This window comes from Ammodytes marinus, assembly GCF_949987685.1.
Source record: "Ammodytes marinus genome assembly, chromosome: 17".
In the NCBI taxonomy this organism is placed as follows: domain Eukaryota; kingdom Metazoa; phylum Chordata; class Actinopteri; order Uranoscopiformes; family Ammodytidae; genus Ammodytes; species Ammodytes marinus.
In genome coordinates this window covers 11,955,392-11,975,746 of record NC_137221.1, presented here as the reverse complement: position 1 = coordinate 11,975,746, position 20,355 = coordinate 11,955,392, and the positions used below count along the sequence as shown (strand labels likewise).

The following is a 20,355-nucleotide window of genomic DNA, read 5'->3' as shown; positions in this document are numbered from 1 at the left end:
CTCTCCCTGCGTTGGAATTGTCTGTATTTGTTTTTAATTATCATTATTCATAAGGTGTGTGGTATTTGTCTGTTATGGACATTTTGAATATCTGCATGCTTTTTTTTGTACAAAAAAAGTTTTTTTATTGCAAATTCACAGAACAATGCAAAACTTTGCTATACATGTATCTGCTTTCGGGAAAAGGAAAATGATTGTCTATTGCCTAATTTGTGGATTTATATTTACCCATGCATGTTGGCAGGGTGTCGTTCCACTGTGCCAGGTTGTCTGGTACACTGTCACAGCGTATGGAGGAGGAGCCATGCAGCAGGTAACCAGGGTTGCACTCAAACTGCACCATGGACCCCACCGCAAAGTCGTTACCCAGACGCTTCCCAAAGCGGGGCTCAGGAACTGAACTGCACTGGGTGGAGCTGGTCCTCGGCACAGCTGCAGATATAAGGAAAATCACCACAATCATCAAAAAACAAAGCATGTGTACAGGGAGGCCAAATGTACCGTTATTGCTGCCTAGCTTGGCAATGACACTCTGGATATGTGATATATTTTTGATCTCAATGTGGCTTTTCATGTTAAATAAAGGTTAAATACATATAAGTAATAAAAGATAACCCATAATACCCCATAACCCCAGAAAACCAAAACTTAAACCTAAAGAAAATGTATTCTTCATTTATTTGTTTCAAAATAGGTATTAAATGATTTTGGTAAATTAAAAAATGTATATACCTGTACCACTGCAACTACTAATACAAATAATTAAAATAATAACTAAAGATATGAATAATAATGGCTGCTTTTGATTGGCTGACCTTGGTAGACGAAGTGAAATCCCTTGGCGGTTTCTGGTCCAACTGTGTTAAACTTAACTGTGATCTGGTTTCCCGTACTCAGAGGCAGGGATTCACCTAGAGAGAGAGGGTGACAGAGTCAAAAAAAGAGAGATAAGATCAGAAAGAAAGACATATGGTTACAGCTTTGTATGTCTATCTGTCCGTCCATCCATCCATCCATCCATCCATCCATCCATCCATACATCCATCCATACATACATCCATCCATCCATCCATCCTCACCAGAGTGGGATCCAGAGAGAGAAGACAGTAGTGTGTTTTGTTGAGTGGGTCCATCGTAGATTTCCACCACGTCATTTAGAGATGTTTGGAACAACACAAACTGACCAAAAAGGACTGAAAGAAAAGAGAACACAAATTAATTATAAAGAAGGGGATTAGTTAACCACAGTTGAATTACTTTGCAATAACTCTGCTGTCTGTGCCTGACCATCCACTAATACACCTGATAATACCTCATTTGAATTTGACTAAGCTGTAGTGTGTCAAATTCTATCGGATGCCAACTCCTGGCACAAAATGACACCACAGAAAAAATCACCTTGTCTTCATCTGCTGAGGTGAATCAGTGTTGTGAGCTAACGTGAGATGCTGAGGTTGGCAAAAACTGACTGACTATTAAAAAACTAAAACTAAGGCAAACATATTTTTTTTCTGTCTGCCTTTTCTCCAATATCAAAAGCAGCTAGAGTGAATAACAGGCATAGGACACACATGGCTTCCTGTCCCAAAACCCATGCTTTACTTCAGTATGATGGAAGGTGTAAAGGAAAGGGAATAAAACCCAGGCCTTCCATGTAACTGAAGATGCCTCTGCCTAACCATGAACTGTATGTCACAGCTGTAGCTGAAGGTAGCATTAAAAGGCATTCACATGTATCTCCGTCTTTGTTTATCATTGTGTCTTCAAATCAATTGATAGTCTTGGTAAGATTAACATCTGTAGGTGTTTTATTAATAAAAATGTGTTTGACAGCAGCACATGGAAAATATTAAGGATAAATTCCGTTCTTTTTAGCATCAATTTAACCAACTCCCTGCCCACACAAACACACACACACACACACACACACACACACACACACACACACACACACACACACACACACACACACACACACACACACACACACACACACACACACACACACACACACACACACACACACACACACACACACACACACACACACACACACCTCTGTACACAAACCAAGGATATTCAGCTCTTATAAGGACACTGGTCACTCAGTACAACACATTGGTCTGACTCACAAAAGATAACCATCTGCTTTCATGCACAACCTCATATCATGTTAAAATGATGGCCAGCAATACAAAACAGACACCAAACAGTTTCGCTTTTGTATTGCTAAACCAAAGATCATCGAGAAAGAATTGAGCTCTGTACAAGAGATAAATTGAACCCCTTATGCTTGTATCTCATGGTCGTACACCAGCGTGTGTTTAAGGGCATGCTGTTGAGTGGCCATCAAGAATGACAAGTTTCTGCTTGTCAGCAGGAATACTTAAAAGCTCCCACCGTGTATGGATTTTAAGGAAATCAGAGTGATTATGGCTTCCATCATTCCTCCCTGTAATATCGACCAGAGAGCAGGTGGTAGAGCTGACAACTCAAAGTGTTTCAAAACAGCCGGGATAGCAGGCAGCAGGACACACATGCACCAATGTTTGCACCCAGATTCATAAGACGTTACTGCACAAACACGTTTCTTAAATTAAGATAACAAAGAGCAAACAATTGATGTACCTACCCAAAAAGACGCAGACATAACAAGGAATGCCACATAAATACACACAGCATTATTGTCCCACATTGCCTGTAGGGAAATCCCTGTGCAATGCAGTCACATAACCTGATGGATCCATTCCAAGTTGTATCATGTACAGAACAGGTTAAAATTGCTGGACTGGTTATCAGAAGGATTTAAACGCTTCTCATTTGAAAGGCTTTTTCAGCTCTTGACATCAGATTGAGAAAACCTGGCCATCGATCCCTGTGGAACTACCTGAGTGGGTGTCCTCAGCCATGTTCTTATTCATCAGGAGGTATGGCATCTCCACAGGGATAAATTCCAAGGGTTTCCGCCATATAAAACTGAAGGTGCCGCTTGTATGGCAAAACAAGAACGTTTCGAAGCTGCAATCTTGTAACCTGTAACATTCTAATGCTGAAAAAATCTGAATAAAATATTTTTTTTTCTCATTTGAGTATTAAAACTGCTATAAAAGTCCAGGCAAAGCGTAACCCTCCACAACTTACACTTAACAAAACAGATGCACTGTGTGGGAGGTTAAGGCAGGCTGTCTCTGTCCTTACCAATATGTACGCCAACCAAATGTGAGCTCCTCTCAATCAAAATGTCTACATGGGGCCGACACTCCAAAAGCTGCTCGGCAAATATAATGAGACATCAACGTTGAATAGCCTCAGGGAAAGCTACTATTTATTCATGACACTACAGGGCATAATTGAACATCATATCAACCAATTACTAATTGTTTGTAAAAGCTCAAGTCAAAGCTAATTAGTCATTTTAACAAACAGTCAATGTTTTAATGATTTACATTTTTTACCTTTATCTAACCAGGTAGGTCATCAATAAATTCTTATTAACAACCAATAATATAGATGCCAATTTGTGATGCATTGATTAGATATTATAAATGCAAATGTGTTTGCTTATCTTGATAATGAAATTATATTGATCCGTGCATGTCGCCCATTAACAACTAAAGACATTCTATAGTTGAAAGCTCCAGATAGAGTTAGTAGGTGGCCCTTGAGTTGAGATAGTTTTGTCAAAACTACTATTTACAATGTCAAGAATTAAAATTAACATTGTAAATTCCAATTGAATTATAATGTAAATCCAGCCCTCAGATTTTGACGGGCAGTGAATATAAAAATAGCTCAAATATTTTATTAATATTATATATTCCAACAGACGATGTTAGTGACATTACTTTTTGACCGCAGGCCTTCCAACCGGAAAGATAGATGCCTGTGAGAGAGTGTCTGAGGTGACTCACAATTTTTCTAATGACCCCAGATTCCAACACAGGCTCACTTAATGTGAAGAATCCTCTGCAATAACAATATCTTTACGACGCGTCATTTATGACTCAATTAAGGAGCAACGCCGGTCAAACGTGGCACGATAAAAAAACAGCCTCCTCTTTAAATGTCACTTCAATGATGAAACCCTGACCTGAACTCTAATGAATGGCCAGCAGGCATCTTTTGAGCATGTGCAATATCTCCAATAGTTTTCATCTGTAAAAATAAATAAAAGGGGCTTTCCAAATAAAAAATCAAACAAGTTTTAATATCCCCTTCTTTAACTGTATGGAAGAGATACAAGATCCAGGTGAGAGCTTGAGGGTGTGTATGAACTTACCAAACTCTCTAGGAACAGATATAGAGTAGATACAGTTCTGTCCAGTGGTGTAGTTTCTGGGGAAGTTTGGAGATAGAACAGTCCCGTCTGTTCCTGTAGAACGGCTTCCACACGGAGCTACAGACAGAACACACACATGTGCAGACACATGAAGACGAGCAGAGTGGCACATAATCACACACAGAAAGGAAGAAAAAAACACTTTTACAAACTTAAAATAGGTTCAAGTTGTGTGCGCTGGGATGCATTTTTACCAGTCTGTGTGTAAATATTGGTTTGGTTACCTTGACAACTTGGCAATGCCCTGTTCCATCCAGGTCTGCCATCATCTCCCATACTGCAGGTTAGGGTCGAATAGCCCTAAAAGAAACATATTATACACTTTACTACAAGAAAAACGTAGACATCTAACTAATCAACCAAACATAAATGTACTGGGGTTTTTTTACGTACCTGCAAAACGTATCCGGCTTCACAATAGAAGGTGACAGTAGAGCCAAGTTTATAATCGGACCCCAGCCTGGTCCCATTCAGAACCACACCTGGGTCAAAACAGGATTCCCTCAGCTTGGCTGGAGAGAGAGAGAGAGAAACAGAATGAGCAAAAATGTCAGAGAGAGAAATAGAGAATGGGAGAAAGAGAGAGAGAGAAGGGATGAGGCAAAGGAAAAACAACAAACAGGCGCACATAAATAATAAGACACATTAAGTCCCTAGCCATAATCAAATAACGCAGGCATTCTGGTGGCCTTTGTAACAGTCTGTTTGACTAAGCTGCCATCGCCGGACCATAACTTCATTCCCGGGGCTATAGAATGCTACATGAACCTTGGAAATGATGGCTTTGCCCTCCTCCTATAAGATTAGCGGCCACCGTGCATCAACTTAATAATTAATTCCTGAGTCAACTAGAAAGGCATTGTTGATTCTTCGGTGCAAGACAATCAAACTCACCTCTCTGACGGAGAAATTCAACAGACATTAATTCAACATGGACTTAATGGATATAAAAAATATTTCTCGTCTTTAAATCAGCAGTGAAGTTAATGTGGGAGACATTTTCGGTAATTTAGCAGCTATTCCAGCCCTGAACCCTGCACAGTTACTAAAGATTGTGATACTGTTGGCAGAATAGTTTACCTTTGTATTCCAGGTGAAAGCCCCCGTACGAAACAGAGCCGTCACTGCGGAATGCCAAATGCATGGTATTGGAACTGCTCTCTATCCGCTCTGGGAGTTTGCTGTCCTGGAAGCTACCAATCAGAGGACTGTTGCTATCCGGACCATCGTAGATATACAGGAAGTCGTAGTTCGGCTCAATATTGAAACTAGAGGACGTTAAAGAAAAAATACAGATAAGATCAAGGGGTCGGGTTAAGCAGTTAAGACCAACATGTTAAGATTGAGAATCCACCAGGAACCTTTCTTTCTCAAACAACAACAAGTTCCTGAGTATGAAGAGGGCTTAGCAGATTTCAAGAGCATTTTGTTTTCGAAAGACTGTAGCTGAGAAAAATATACTTTAAATTATTTCTGAAAAACAAAAGGCAGACAATTGAGCAGGCTACCTGATGAAGGCCAGTGATAGGACGTAGTCAGAGTTGACAGCAATGAGCCAATCACAGTCCTTGGAGTGAGGGTAGGGATGTGGGAAGTTAGGAGACAGTATAAATCCATTGGAACCGGTTAGGTTTCCTCCACAAGGAGCTACGATGGGGAAAACAAGCACATGTATACATTCATTCTAACAGCCATGCGTGATAATTCCCTCAACACCATTTTCCTACATTTTAGAACATTTTAGTTATATTTATTTAATTCCAAAAGAGATGAGGTCAACATAATAGTACCATATTATATTAATCACTATCACTATATTTTTTTACACAGCCGTTCTATAAGTCACTCACAGACGAGTCCTTGAGCAAGATGCTGAGCTCCTATACTACACAGCTGCAGTTGCGTACGCAGTTCATCTATTGTATGTCCTATAAATAACATGAAAGCCGGACTTGTGCACACACCTATGCAGACAGGCGGGCTGGGCTGCCAGTAGTATCTGTTGTCCACTTGTATACAGGTGATTTTGTCGTCCCCCTGGAGCTCGTATCCCGGGTCACACTGAAAGGACACCGAATCCCCCGGCTCACGGCCGTCCCCACTACGACTGCCATTCATCGGCACACCAGGGTCCCTGCAGGCTGTAGCTACCGAGCCTGGACAGAGAGAGAAAGACACAGAGAGAAAGAGAGAGATAGAGAGAGAGAGACAGAGAGGAGAGGTGGACAGAGGACAGGGAGAAAGAAAAAGGGAATGGAGGACAAAGAGGGGAGGGCAACTATTTAAAAAAAAGCTGTGTCACACTGGATATCTATAGCTATTAAGCTAATGCATTAACTTTAAAGGGCACTTAAGTAACTTTAAGTAATTCAATTCGACTTTAAGTGGTCCGATGAAATGTTTACGGTCCTGTATTATTATGAAATACCTGTTAAGGACATTTCTGGCTGGTCAAGTGAGGTTTAGTAGAGTAGAGTAAAGTAGAGCCATTATGCAGATTCTAACTCTCAAATATGTAAAATCAAATCAAATTTATAATTTTAGTCAAGTCACGAAGATCCAATGGTATATTCAAAAAACATATTCAATCATAAAGAGACTTGAACAGTTCTGGTCCCCTGAAAACATAACACATCCTTACACATAAAAATATGTATGGAATAATATATGGAACTTCAAAACAGAAGCTGTGGATGTGGACATTACTTACTAGAGAACTGGATAGCAAATCCTGATTTGCTTATGTAAAAATCCGTCTCGAACTGAACGGTGACAGTGTTGAGCGTGGAGTGGATTCCCTCAGGTAGCAGAGACCCACTGATCTCTGACAAAGACATTTCATTCTCAGGTGGTCCGTCCCAAACCTTCAGCATGTCATGGCTGGCCTCCGTGTCAAAGGACAAGAACTGGAGACTGTAGTATGGATGAAAACAAATATATAATAATAAAAATAATTAAAAATTAAAGAACATAAAAAAATCAATAAAAAAATATATAGGCCTATATATATTAAAAGTGGAAACATTACCATTCCATTGAATCAAAAAGCATTTTCTAAATGTCTGTTTCAAAGGATTATAACCTAGTAAGCACACACACAAAGACTATAAGAACCTTTTTTGGAAACTATATCAACCGAAGTAAGATGATATTAATTTAACAATTGTATTATTATCTCCTTTTTGTGTATTATTATACAGAATAGATACATAACATCCTGATTAGCAATTTACACTGATTTAAAGGAATTATTATTAAAAACAGAAGTAGGCATTAAGATGAATGACACTGTTATTTTAATTTTACTACCGTGGAGGAATTGGGTGTCAAATATTACCTCACAATGTTTCCGGAGTCCACCTCGATGGTCCAGGTGCAGCGTAGATTGTTGTCGTAGGGGAAAGGGTATCCGGGGGACAGAATCCTCCCTGCAGACTCACCTTTGAAACGACCACCACACTCCGCTACAGGACATACACACACACACACACACACACACACACACACACACACACACACACACACACACACACACACACACACACACACACACACACACACACACACACACACACACACACACACACACACACACACACACACACACACACACACACACGACAAGACAAGATATTAAAGACTTCTGATATGTACCAACATACAAAGCGACACAAATAACCCTGCAGAATATATATGTCAGTGTGATTATAGCACAACTGTGACAACGTTACAAGTGCCATCAGTACAGCCAAACAAACGGACCAGTGATGAGAGTGTATGTGTGCGTTCCCTGTGTGTATTCCATGATGTATGGCGAGTCCACCAGCTATCTGTCCATGGGAATTGTTTATTTAGGCAATCAGATCCACTAGGTGCACCTCAGTGGCCACTGAGCAGTGATTAAATGATCGCCACAGAGACAAATGGATTAAAGGAAGAGGCTAACTCTTTTCCTCCGTGTCCCTCTCTCTTCCTCACACACCAAAGCTGGAAGAGGGGAGAGAAGAGACAAAGTGCTGACACTGCATTCTTCCCGTGAGAAACCACCGCACACATTATATAACAGGAAATGATTCCCCCTTCTCCCTTTGTCTCTATCCGTTATATATTTTCACAATCTTCATCCCCCTGTCTCTGCTTCCCCTCTCCTCTCCTCTCCTCTCCTCCGTGTTCCTCCTCCCTCAGGCTCCCCTCCCTTCATCACTGGAATATATTATCTAGAGTAGTAGGAGCAATATTAAGAGTTGGGAAGGCAACAAATAAAGAGAGGAGAAGAGGCAAAACAGAGAGTGAACCAAGGTGGCGGGGGGGGGGGGGCATACTACAAGTAATAATAAGAGGCACTATAATATTAAGACTGCAGGTTAGCTGAGGTCATTGCTAAAATATAAAGTCAGAGAATATCAGCCGGTGGTTTTTATGAGTCTTTCATTATTGATAGTGGCAAAGGAGAGATGTATTAAGCTGAATCCAAAATCAGAAAGTTCACAGATAGTGATAAAAGGCAAAAAAAAGCCCTTAAACATTGGTCTGGGTGCTGTGCTTAAACTGTAGCTCCCATTTGGGCCACAGCTAAAGCAGCCTTGTTGTGCATCACTCAGTATAGACCAAGCGTTAGGTTTGGGTTTAATAAGAGAATGTATAATCATTCAACCAAATACATATTGGGGAAAGGCAGAAAACATATCGGAATAAGTTTTAATTGCTTAGTTGGTAATGTATACAAAAATAAAGTACTGACAAGTGTGTGTGTGTGTGTGTGTGTGTGTGTGTGTGTGTGTGTGTGTTTGTGTGTGTGTGTGTGTGTGTGAGAGTAGGTGTGTGTGAGTGTGCGTGTGTGTGCGTGCGTGTTCTGGAGCCCGGGTACCATTATTGACTTGTTGACATCAATATTCAGAGCCCTGGTTTGTATTTTCCCAAAAATTTTGCAGCCCCGGAAAAAAATAATTAAAAAGGCAATGATGCTATAATGGAATACTTAAAAATATGTCAATACTCAAAAGAGGAGACGCTTCTCGTGGTTTTTATTGTTTCCCTAATATGGCCTCCGATTTGATTTGATAGAGTGGTCTGTGGCAAAATCGATTAAAATGTGTTCCTGAAACCATTCCGACCAACAGGTTGTCGACTTAGCCATTTATAGAGTAAGAATGCCATTAACAGAGGTGGAGAAAAACAAGCAGGGAGACAGATAAAATAAAAAGAGGTTGGGGTCTGTGTGTTTGTTTATGTATCTCTGTCGGCTCGTTTGAGTACAATGCAGAACACTGTGGGATCAAATGGGCAGTCTCCAGGATCAGAGAGCAAATCACCCCCTGCAGGAAGGTTAATGGATCAATTGGTTACTGGGCACAGGGGGGTCTAGGAGGTAAGCTCTCCTAAATAAATAGGCCTTTTATTTAGACCTTAAAACTAACACAGAGTGAGCAAATCAAGAGGGGAAATCTGAAGGACAATCGCCTCCACACAATTGTATTTCCAAATGATGAATAGTTGTCCTGTACTGCATTAAGAAGCAAGTGATTCTGCACCGGATTTCTGTAAAGTTGATCAAACTTAAAGGAGAAGTAAGTGATATGGTCCTTTTAGCTTACATCCTGTCAGTGACTGCAGTAAGCAGTCCCCTCCCTCGTCCCTAAGTTACCACCACATTAACGCGCAGCCATCTTCTTCAGTTAGTGGAGAGCAGTGAGTCATTGTTCACAGGCACAGAGACCCGCCTCTTTATAGCGCTCTGTCTCCTGATTGGATAAAAACGAGTGGGATACTCAAATTTGTATCCCACAGTTACTGCTAATCTCAATGACTGGGAGACATTTGTTGTGAACTGTGCATACTGTTTAAGTGATTGCTGTATAAATATAGAGGGATTTAACATGTATATTAACAAAAAAAATATAACACCTCCTTTAAATGACAATATCTTTGATTTCGAATGATAAATATGCCTAACTCTTTTCAGATGCTTACTATCATGCAACTAACTCCCCAAATGTCAAAGTTAGAAGGACGTTGTGGATTTGGGTTAACAGGGGCTTTAATGGTGTTTGTGCACCAGCTGAGTTCTGGGGGAAATTTGATATTTCGGTCTGAGACCAGCTTGATGCCAAAGGTCAAAAAGAAGAACTGTCTAATTGTGTTAATAATCATTTACTGGAATACACCTTTGACCAGCCTCTGGTAATTGTGCAGCTGTTCGACAAACACATGAATTGAGGTCTTTTGAAGTTTTATTGAGCATGAATCACACAGCACAACATGCAGCAATAGCAGTAAAAGCCGGGCGTAACAGTGAACCCTTGTCACCCTCTCAAGCTTATTAAAGATTGTTATTCAGGGTTCAACCCATAATTGAGTGCGGGCTTTTGTGTGTATATTCATGTGTGTGTGTGTGTGTGTGTCCTTTCAGTGAACCTCTTTACAAAGTGTAATTGGTTTCACATAGACAAAGAGACCTACCGATACAGGAAGGCAGAGGGTTATCCCAGGCTCTCCTTTCGCCGGTCATACACTTGAGTGTGGTAGCGCCGTGCAGAGTGTATCCGGGCTCGCATCTGTACGTGATGCTGCTCCCGGAGAAATGGCCTTGATCGTTGACTTTGAAGCCAAACTGAGGCACGCCCGGGTCCTCGCAGTGAGACAACTCAAAACCTTGAGAGACAAAAAAAAGATAAAAGAGCATTTCCAGTATTTTCATTTTAATATAATCACTAAGGGACTCACTAACTCCTCTCAATATTTCCCTTAATATCTGGAAAGTATTGTGTTTTTTACGAGCATGCTGAGACATCCCATTAAGCTCCCTTTCCCAATTTAATAAAAAGACAGGAATACTACATGAAAATTAGACATCGATATTAGTGATACTTGAGCATGACTACTACACCTTATCCAATTTAGTGTTGTTTCCCAAAAGTCTATGTAAGCTCAGTTTCCATGGTAATATTTTCGGAATATTCTATTTATTCATGTGCACAATGTTGGAGAGTGGGATGTGAAGAGGTATATGAATAGTTTATCCTTAAAAAGACATTAACCACAATTTGATCTACGGTATTACACAGAAGACAAGATGTGCCAGGATTTGAGTTATCTGCTGAAAAAACTGCAGTTGGTGCATTTCTAAATTCTTAAAAATGCCCTTCTGCAAAGCTGTACTTTAACCATAAGCAATCTGAACACTTCTGCCATAATCCTGATGTTTTTGTGTGAATGATTCCTCATCTGAAAGTTTTTTTTCAATGTTAGACATGTACGTATATAAAAAAACAAAAAAAAACAGCATGCATTATTTATTGAATCACACCTCTGAGTTTGAGTGAATTTCCAGCCTTCATATCAAACTAAACTATAACATGTGATCTAGTGGGTCATTAAGTAGGTTTACATTACTATAACAAAACAAAAGCTTCTGTACTTTTGTATAAGCCAATGTTTTGTTTTCTTCATGCTACAAACTATCTTCTATTTGCATCAGTATATGAGAAACCTGAGGTGCAGAGGAGTAAGTGCTCTTTCTCACACATCACAGAGACAATACAGCTCTTGAAGCTCAATACAAATTGTCCTGCATGACTCCATTTAAACAATTGGATATATTTTAAATCTGACTATACATCTAAGAAGGCACTTCCAAACGTGGGTGTGCTTTGGTGAACATCACACGGCACCTTTAACACCCCATCCTACACTGAAATCAGAGCTCTCTGAAAGCTTTGTTAATCAAACGTGACACGCTTTCCTGTGATCATCTCGGTGGTGGAATCTACAATCCGCCCTGTGATGCTTTCACAAATGAGAAGCATTTAGACCATTTAAATTACCCTCGGCTAAGTATGTTGCACTTGTCAGGAATTAGTGCAGCTGTCATGTGGTATTTAATTGCTTGTTTGACGTGTCTCCGGTACTGACTGGATTTTAATCTCGTGTTCTCATTGTCCACTGTATTTATGTTCGATCTACATTTGTAGCACGTCCTAGTGTGGTGATTAGTCACTCAGCTGCGTTGTGTATCTGTATTGTGTATTAGAGATATAAGACAATTGTTAACGAACTAGCTCCAATACTAAAATTACATATGAGAGTAAAGTTGTTTCTTTTATACCATATTATTGTGTGCAGTATATACATGATCAGAATAGTAGAGTTGACACTGCTTATTAGCTCTGTGCACTTACTTGAGTAGACCAGTTTGAATCCTTCGCCTGCACTTTCTCCATCACTGTAAAATTCCAGCCACAGATGGTTGGAAGTGGAGATCAACGTCAGGCCCAACATGGACGACCCCGTGAATGCTCCGAGAACGTGGGCGGCGTTGTCTTTACCGTCATAAATCTGTAATAACAACGAGAGCGCAATGCAACCGGCGATGGTCATATTTGGTGTTCAAATGCATACGTCTTTTAAATTGTCCCGGATCGTATTTTTAGACACATGCATGTTAGCCAAGGAGAAAGACCATGGCATGTGTTTGGTTACCTTAAGTATGTCTCCTTGGGCAAGATGAAAGGTTCTAGCAGATATGTTGATGCCTTTCCCAGACTGCACCTATAATAAACGTGAAATCCAAATTGCATTTATCGACCGACATGCACTTAAACATTCGAGGACAGATATTACCGTAACTTCTACTTGTCTACGTCTGTATTAGCTCCCGTTAGCATGCCCAGGTGTGTTACCTGTATGCTGTAGATGCACTCGTGGTTGTTGTCGTAGTTCATTGGATAGTTTGGGGAGAGGAGGATCCCTTCGTTGTTTATAACTGAAGAACCACACTCCGCTGATGACAAACACAGAAAGAAGAAATAAAAAAAAGAGACCACAAAAATTGTTATTCCACAGAAGATGGCTTCTTATTTTGCTTGAAAAACGTTCGACCCTACAGTATAAAAGTGAGAGTCCATAGCACGGTGAGTTGTAGAGAACACGACAAGCGTTCTTGCCACAATTTGTATGTGTGTATTGGTGTAATATGTGTGCATGTCATTTAATAACCCTTTTAACTAGCTGTGTAGTCGGCCACCTATGCTTCGGTTGCGGAGAATGGTTAGGTAGTACATCTAAGAGAGTAATTTACTTAAAAAAACCTGCTCTCTGCACTTCTCACAGGTGCCCTCTATATACAGTATCAATGTCCCTTTTCCTCTCTCCTTTTCCCTCCCTCTTACCCACTCGCTGTGTCCCTACTGCTGTAATAGTCATATTACAGCTGTCATATCGTCAATAAATCACGCGGCTACAGTTTCCATTTAGAAAATTACCTCTCCCCCCTCTACCTTTTTCCTCTTTAACTCCCGCGCTCTTGCTCTTTCCCCGAGTCCCTCTCTATGAATAGTGCCTACTTTAGCCTCCTCTACTTCAATCAACCTTCCTCTTCTGCTGATTTACCTCGTCTCCCCTCCCTTCATTTTTTTTTCACCTGTTTTTTTTCTACTCTTTTTTCCCATCCTGCTTGCATCTCCTTTCCCGAAGCAAAAATTAAGCTAAAGAGAATATTATCCAGAATATTGTCCAGAAATAATAGAAGAAAAAAAAACACAAAAGCAAAGACATCTCTTTGGTTCCTTTGCAACCCCCTTCTAGACAGTGCTCTTTTGAAAACAATGTTTGACTCAACTGGTAAAGAAAGCCACATGTAAAACCACAAACAGAGGCCACCATAGCCATAAACCTATATGGCTGCTCGATTATGGCAAACATCATGATTGTGCTTATTTTGATCGATATTGAGATCACAATCATTTGACAAAATAATAATTTTGGCTTTGGAAACATCTTGAATGTAGTAACTTTACTTGAAATGTATTGTAAAAGCTTAAACTCTTTTTAACAGTGGATTTCCTTGCATTTAAATATAATTCAATTGTAACATTAACACAATTATTGGCTCAAAGGCATGACCAAGTGTACTCCACTTAGCACAATGGAGGCAGCAACCAAAGCAACCAGGCAAGCACGTGTTTGCAAAGCTAAGGTTAGAAAACAGCAAATTGTAGGTGTTCTAATCATCCCTTCCCTTCCCTCTCCTCTTCACTCCTCTTTAGAGATGTGAACACACGGGAACTAAATATAGCAGACTGCACTACGCCGACGAAACAACAGCACGAAACACACCACCCCCACCTCTTTGCATCAGGAGTCTTTGCACGTCGATGACAAAGAGCCAAATATGTCAACACTCGTCCTGCAAACATCTTGTAAAGCTGGTCATAAAATTGGTGTATAAAATGTTCTTACCAGCAATCTAAAATTAACACGTTTTATATTTTACTAGAACTCAACGATAATTTATGTCTTGATGCCCCTGTATAGTCCCATGCCTCACATACTGTTGCTGAAAACAATCCTGTGAAGGAGTGCAGACACATTCAGTGTCGGCTCTTTTGCTTTAAGCATTGCTCTCTATTCCTTCGACCTCTGTGACCAAATTAAATCTCATTTTACAAACATTGTCTTGCGTTCAATGTCCCTGCCGTCGTGAGCACATGGCACTGATCCTACTGGGTAAATTCATGTTATGCATTAGACTTATTGTAAATATAAAGAGAGCAAGTAAGCAATCCCTTCTGTGATTTACAATGTTAAGGCTTGTGTGCTTTGGTCAAGGACATTGACTTGAGGACTGCTAATGCCCCCAGAGAAACCCTTTAGAAACGCAATGTGAGTCGGCAAACAGCACGACGAGTCAAAACCTATGAGTCTCTCTGACGACATTTTCTCTCTTTCCGTATCATTATGGTGACTTTCATCTTGGTTCATTAGCACAAACTTGACTGCTAGTGGGTTCTTGGCAGTGTCTCTTTGATGACCAAAAAAAAAACATGTTCTCAACCTGACAGTTATAGATGTTTGGTATAAGAAGACCTACTGATTAATGCATGTGCGTGACTCGTCATTACATGTTTCAAACCTAGTGAGAACTCCATTAGATTCCCCTTGAAGCTCCTTTCCTTTTGCTTTTTCTTCCGCTAATTAGTGAGTGAAATAACTCAGGATGTACACAACACCCAAAGAAAAAGCTTTCGTAATCGTTATGGATACGTCTTGTAATTAGTTCCCTGTGTGTGTGGTTAATAGAGTAGCTCTTCATTCTCTCATTTGTATGCACTAGAATTGCCTCTCAGTGATAAATCCTAAAAACTGTTGAGTTATATTTCTGGTAAAATCCTTGATTGTGAAACTAATAATCATAAAAAGGGAGATACAGGATGGTGAAAGGTGCAAAACTCTGCGCCCACTGGTGACTCACCTGACGTTTATAGTTCATCTCGTAACTGAAGTTTGGCTTGTATAAATGTGACATGTACACAGACTACTGTCAGCGAAACCTCTGCTTATTATACAATCCGTTTTCATACCGCACTGAGTACAATTCTTGGTAAATTTTTTGAAAAAAAATCTACGAATGATGAAGGATGGCTAGAGATAAAACAGCTACTTCTTTCAAGGTGAAAGTAGGGTGAGATATACCCTATGCATTAATCTTTACATTTGTATTGTGCCATCTACGTCACTGTCTTGTGAACACATACAAAGGTGGCCTTGAGTGCCTGATTGCTTTTGAACAGGAGCCGCCAAAGGTTTACAAAAGCATAAGCGTTCAGAACTTTTCTTTTGTTTCTTTGCAAATGTTTTGTTGTGTTTGGACACCAGCAGTGAAAGCAGCTGAACAAAGTTTCTGATCACTGGAGGCCCGCACTCTGTTCAATAATCTGTTACATGATTCAAATCTTATTCGTCCTTTTTTATGAAACAAGAGATAATTGAGAATATTTAGCCATGCACAATATTTTTACTGTAATGATAACAATAGCAGATAAGCTGATCACTATTTCCAAATAATTTTCAGTCATTTCTAGTTAAGATATTTTGTAAGATTATACATCATCATGGTGCACTTTATGCACAGTGAATGCTCCAGGTGAACTATATCCAATGTACAGTTCTTGACGGTTAAAAACCAGAATTTCGAAAATCTAAATATCATGTCTTCATGTTTAAAGAAACATTTCTTGGCAACTAAATAACTACAAACCTCCACAAATGTGTTACTTTGCCAATGAAAAGGGAACAGGAGGTTGGATTAAAAGTGCAGACAGAATCCTCAGAAACGGTAAACCACGTACCGACACATCTTGGTAGAGGAGCGCTCCACATTCTCCGCCCTCCTCCCAGACAGACCAGCTCCGGCGCCCCCTCTAGGCGGTATCCCATATTGCAGGAAAAAGACAACGTGTCTCCGATGCCGAAACTGTAGCCGTTTCTCCCGCCGAACCGAGGCATCCCGGGGTCCTCGCATGGCTCCAAAGTATATTCTGCAGAAAGTGAATTGAGACTCAATACCTAATACATGCAAGGGTAATGACAAAAATACACTAGAATGGGTCATGACTTTGAAATAGTGATGGAATATATCATCTATATACATTCTAAAATCTGTACTTTGTTATTATTATTTTTTGCAACAGTCGCTTAAATGTTAAGTGGCATAAGAGTTTTTGAGAGATTATGAGATTAGAGTGTAAATTTGAGTGCCCTTTACTAATCGTGTTAAATGAACAAATCAATATCCTTCCATCTCAAAGTCAAGGAAAATCCACACACTATATCTATATCTTCTAAAAGTAACAACATAATCATTAGATGTGAGCTCCAACATGAACTACGCCATTTTGATGAAAAAAAAGCAGTGCACTAAAATACGATACTTGCATGAGAACGTAGGCACACTTGTGACAATTAATTAAGTATAGACGTTGTGGGTTTCCATTGACTCAACAGTGTCTTTAAATGCCCTTGCTGATTTCCTCGCTAGCATGGTGTAGCTGCAGAAGACTTGTTTTCAGAGGGCTAAGACTGATGATGTGATGTGTGTCTATGTGAAAGGGCTACAGGATGACACAGCCTGTTGAGCATGTTGAGATTGGCGAGTCACATCTCCGGTGACACATCCCATGTGTTACATTCTGAGTATCAGATTATGCCATCTGGGACGTGGTAAAACGTCACTCAGTGTAGAGTCTGATTGAAGCGCATGGGAAAGCGTTGAAATAGCATTCTCAGAAGGAAAGCTATGAGGACATAACTTCCATCTATTTGCTATATTCTTCTGTTGTTAAATTGTAAATTACTGTGTAAACTCTCTACTCTCTTAACCTGTTTTTTGATGAGCTATTCAAAAGTCGTTATGTGTAGTCTTCGAAGCCACTGGTGACAGGGACAGTGCGAGTGTGAAATTATCACTCAACACCAAGCCACCATGTTTTGCTGGAGGGGCAGAGCTATTCGGGGATAGTTTTAACAATACACATTTGGAACAAGAGGGCACACAACACATTCATGTGTAGTCAACAAAATGTACCCACGACTCCCTGAAGAGTGGAAGTGACACCACAAACTGTATACTTGTCTAAAAAATACTATTTAAAAACTATGGTTTTAGAAAATACTGTTTCCAAGGAAGCTTGAATTTGCAAAGTAGTCCTAGCAATTTTCAGTCATAGCTGCTGTCAGTTGCGCTCCGCGGAAAAACAGCTTTTGTTGAAATCTCCAGTGATATCTTGATGCATGGTGATACTGGAGCTTGGATTTGCTGCATCTCAGCGCAGCTCTCGACATTGTTGATCACTGTGTGCTGACTGATGGATGAGCTGACTTATATATGGGTGAGCACTGCAGACCCCTCTGACGTGGGTGTACCACAAGGCTCAGTTTTGAATCTAATTATATTGTTTGTATGTATTTCTCTATATTTGGGAATCATTTGAGCTTTGAATAGGTACTCCATATATTTTTGAAGGAAGGGAATCATAGCTGCACCGGCCTATATGGTTGTACTGTAACCAGTAGTTTGTAGTCCAAATAAAATGATAAGACGGGTCCAATTTTGCGTAAAAATGAGAAGTTACCACATAAAGATCCAACTACTGTATATACATTTTTTCCCATTTAATCATCAAAATGTGAAAATAAATAAATAAATCCTGTTAACATTGTGCCCCAGTCAGCAATGACCCTGAGGTGAAGAAAAGAAAGAAGTCTCTTTTATCATCTGTTCAATAATCCGTTTTGAGATCCCTTTGATCACTTTAAAGTTATGCAAAGTCAGGCGTCCACCTCCATCATTGAGCTACTTGAGCCTCATATCGCTGAAAAGGTCAATGAGATTCTCTGATCAGGTCTTGTTGGTTGGCTGTATTAATTTCAGTTCATGTTTTAAACTTATGAAGAATGTGCTTTAGTGGTTGTGCACACCTTTAAAAAGTAGCTCCAAAATCACCTTTTACAACCATCCCTTTGCTTAGCCCACCTCTGTGAGCTTGTAAGGCGTCTTTATTTTACACCTTCTTAGTTTTTATCTACTTTTATTATTTTAGAAGCACCCTGAGATATGGTGCTATATAAATGAGCTTAACGACATTCTTAAGTAACTTACCTGAAGTAAAACCTGGACTGATACTTCCCACAACGCATTTTTTAAAGAGCCGTAATTGCTTTTTTCTATTAGAAATGTTTCTCTGCTCTTTTTAAATAGCAGCTTTTATCTTAAAGTGGTGTCTTCGATATTCATGAGTTTTCTTGGCTGATTTTGAGGTAATGATGAACTGATGTAACATTTTCTATGCACAAATGACACTAGATGGTATTCATTCAAACGTACAACCTTCAGTATTAGTCTGAATTGTTCAGAAAATCTACTTCTTGAATTTAATGAATTCAGATTAAATAGAAACTAGACCTTGTCGGAGTATAATAGCACAATAGGACAGTATAGTCAAGTAAGTTACCAGAGAAAGTTATGTTGAAGCCCTCATATGAAATGGAAAAGTCAGAGATGAATCGTAGCTGGGCTTTGAAGTTGCCATAGAGACCAGCGTTGATGTTGCTAGGCAACTCGTTGCCGGTCAGGCGAGCCAGTGGTTGCAGGAAACTCCCGTTCTCCGTAACCAAGAGGTAGTCATGTTGGTCCTCCAGGTGGAAGGAGTTGAACTGAAACTGGACTCCTGTTAGAGAAAGACGCAGGCAAGAGGACAGACAGATCACAGGGAAACAGGCTTTAGAAGTTTGTTTTATGCTAAGACCATCAATGCACCCAGTTATAAGTGTGAATATTTGTACACGTCCTTACAGAAAAGACATTCTCAATTGATAACATTACATCAGTTTACACAATACATACATTAACCAAAGATATAGAAAATACATATAAACATGCCCCTCTAAATAGGCTAAAACAATAAAAAAAACACATTGAATCCAATGCAATGAAAGTATGTGGTTGTAGTATAGCAGTAGCTGCCCTACTGTGCGCACTACTCGCTACTGTCTGTCACTCTGTCTCTCTCTATTAGGAGGTGTGAATCTATGCGTGTCTCTTGCCTTTCCCGTGGCTGACTTCAACAGTCCAGGTACAGTTGAGAGATGAAGGGTAGCTGTCTGGATAGCCAGGACTAAGGATGGTTCCCCAGGGACCTCTAACATCCCCGCCACACAGTGCTGAAGGGATTGAGAGAGACAGATTGGGGCGAGAGAGAGAGAGAGAGAGAGATGTGTAGAGACAGGGGGACGGCAAAGGGAGAGAAAGAAGGGTTAGAATCAGATTGTTGATTACTAAAACAGATAATGTTTCCCCATGGACCTTTAATAGCACTTCAAGAGTGCATACACACACACACACACACACACACACACACACACACACACACACACACACACACACACACACACACACACACACACACACACACACACACACACACACACACACACACACACACACACACACACACACACACACACAGAAACACACACAAATGCTACAAGAGAGGAGGGCTAGACATAGATAGATACAGAGAGAGAGGGAGAGAGAAAACCTCCAAGAAATTGTGGAAAGAAAGCTATGCATACACTGACAGCTGAAAATTCTGTGTGCTTCTCATTAATTCCTCCCACTGTTTCATAGACATTAAACAATCCCATAAATATTGTGACACACTGGCATGATCAATAACAGATTA

At 40.1% G+C, this 20,355-nt stretch overlaps 1 protein-coding gene across 1 annotated transcript in view; it reads right to left on the bottom strand.

Moving 5' to 3' along the window:
* The window catches only part of csmd3b (CUB and Sushi multiple domains 3b), a gene marked incomplete at both ends in the record, with an annotated part of 320,381 nt that overhangs the window by 49,918 nt on the left and 250,108 nt on the right, over positions 1–20,355 (bottom strand). Inside the window, 18 exons of the mRNA XM_080046015.1 lie at positions 229–432; positions 816–911; positions 1,080–1,193; positions 4,280–4,396; positions 4,564–4,639; positions 4,733–4,851; positions 5,420–5,607; positions 5,848–5,986; positions 6,304–6,495; positions 7,050–7,252; positions 7,677–7,803; positions 10,799–10,990; positions 12,517–12,673; positions 12,818–12,886; positions 13,018–13,118; positions 16,465–16,653; positions 19,126–19,341; positions 19,718–19,834. Coding sequence (XP_079902141.1) covers positions 229–432; positions 816–911; positions 1,080–1,193; positions 4,280–4,396; positions 4,564–4,639; positions 4,733–4,851; positions 5,420–5,607; positions 5,848–5,986; positions 6,304–6,495; positions 7,050–7,252; positions 7,677–7,803; positions 10,799–10,990; positions 12,517–12,673; positions 12,818–12,886; positions 13,018–13,118; positions 16,465–16,653; positions 19,126–19,341; positions 19,718–19,834 — 2,616 coding nt within the window. The remainder of the gene's footprint in view (positions 1–228; positions 433–815; positions 912–1,079; positions 1,194–4,279; positions 4,397–4,563; positions 4,640–4,732; positions 4,852–5,419; positions 5,608–5,847; positions 5,987–6,303; positions 6,496–7,049; positions 7,253–7,676; positions 7,804–10,798; positions 10,991–12,516; positions 12,674–12,817; positions 12,887–13,017; positions 13,119–16,464; positions 16,654–19,125; positions 19,342–19,717; positions 19,835–20,355) is intronic.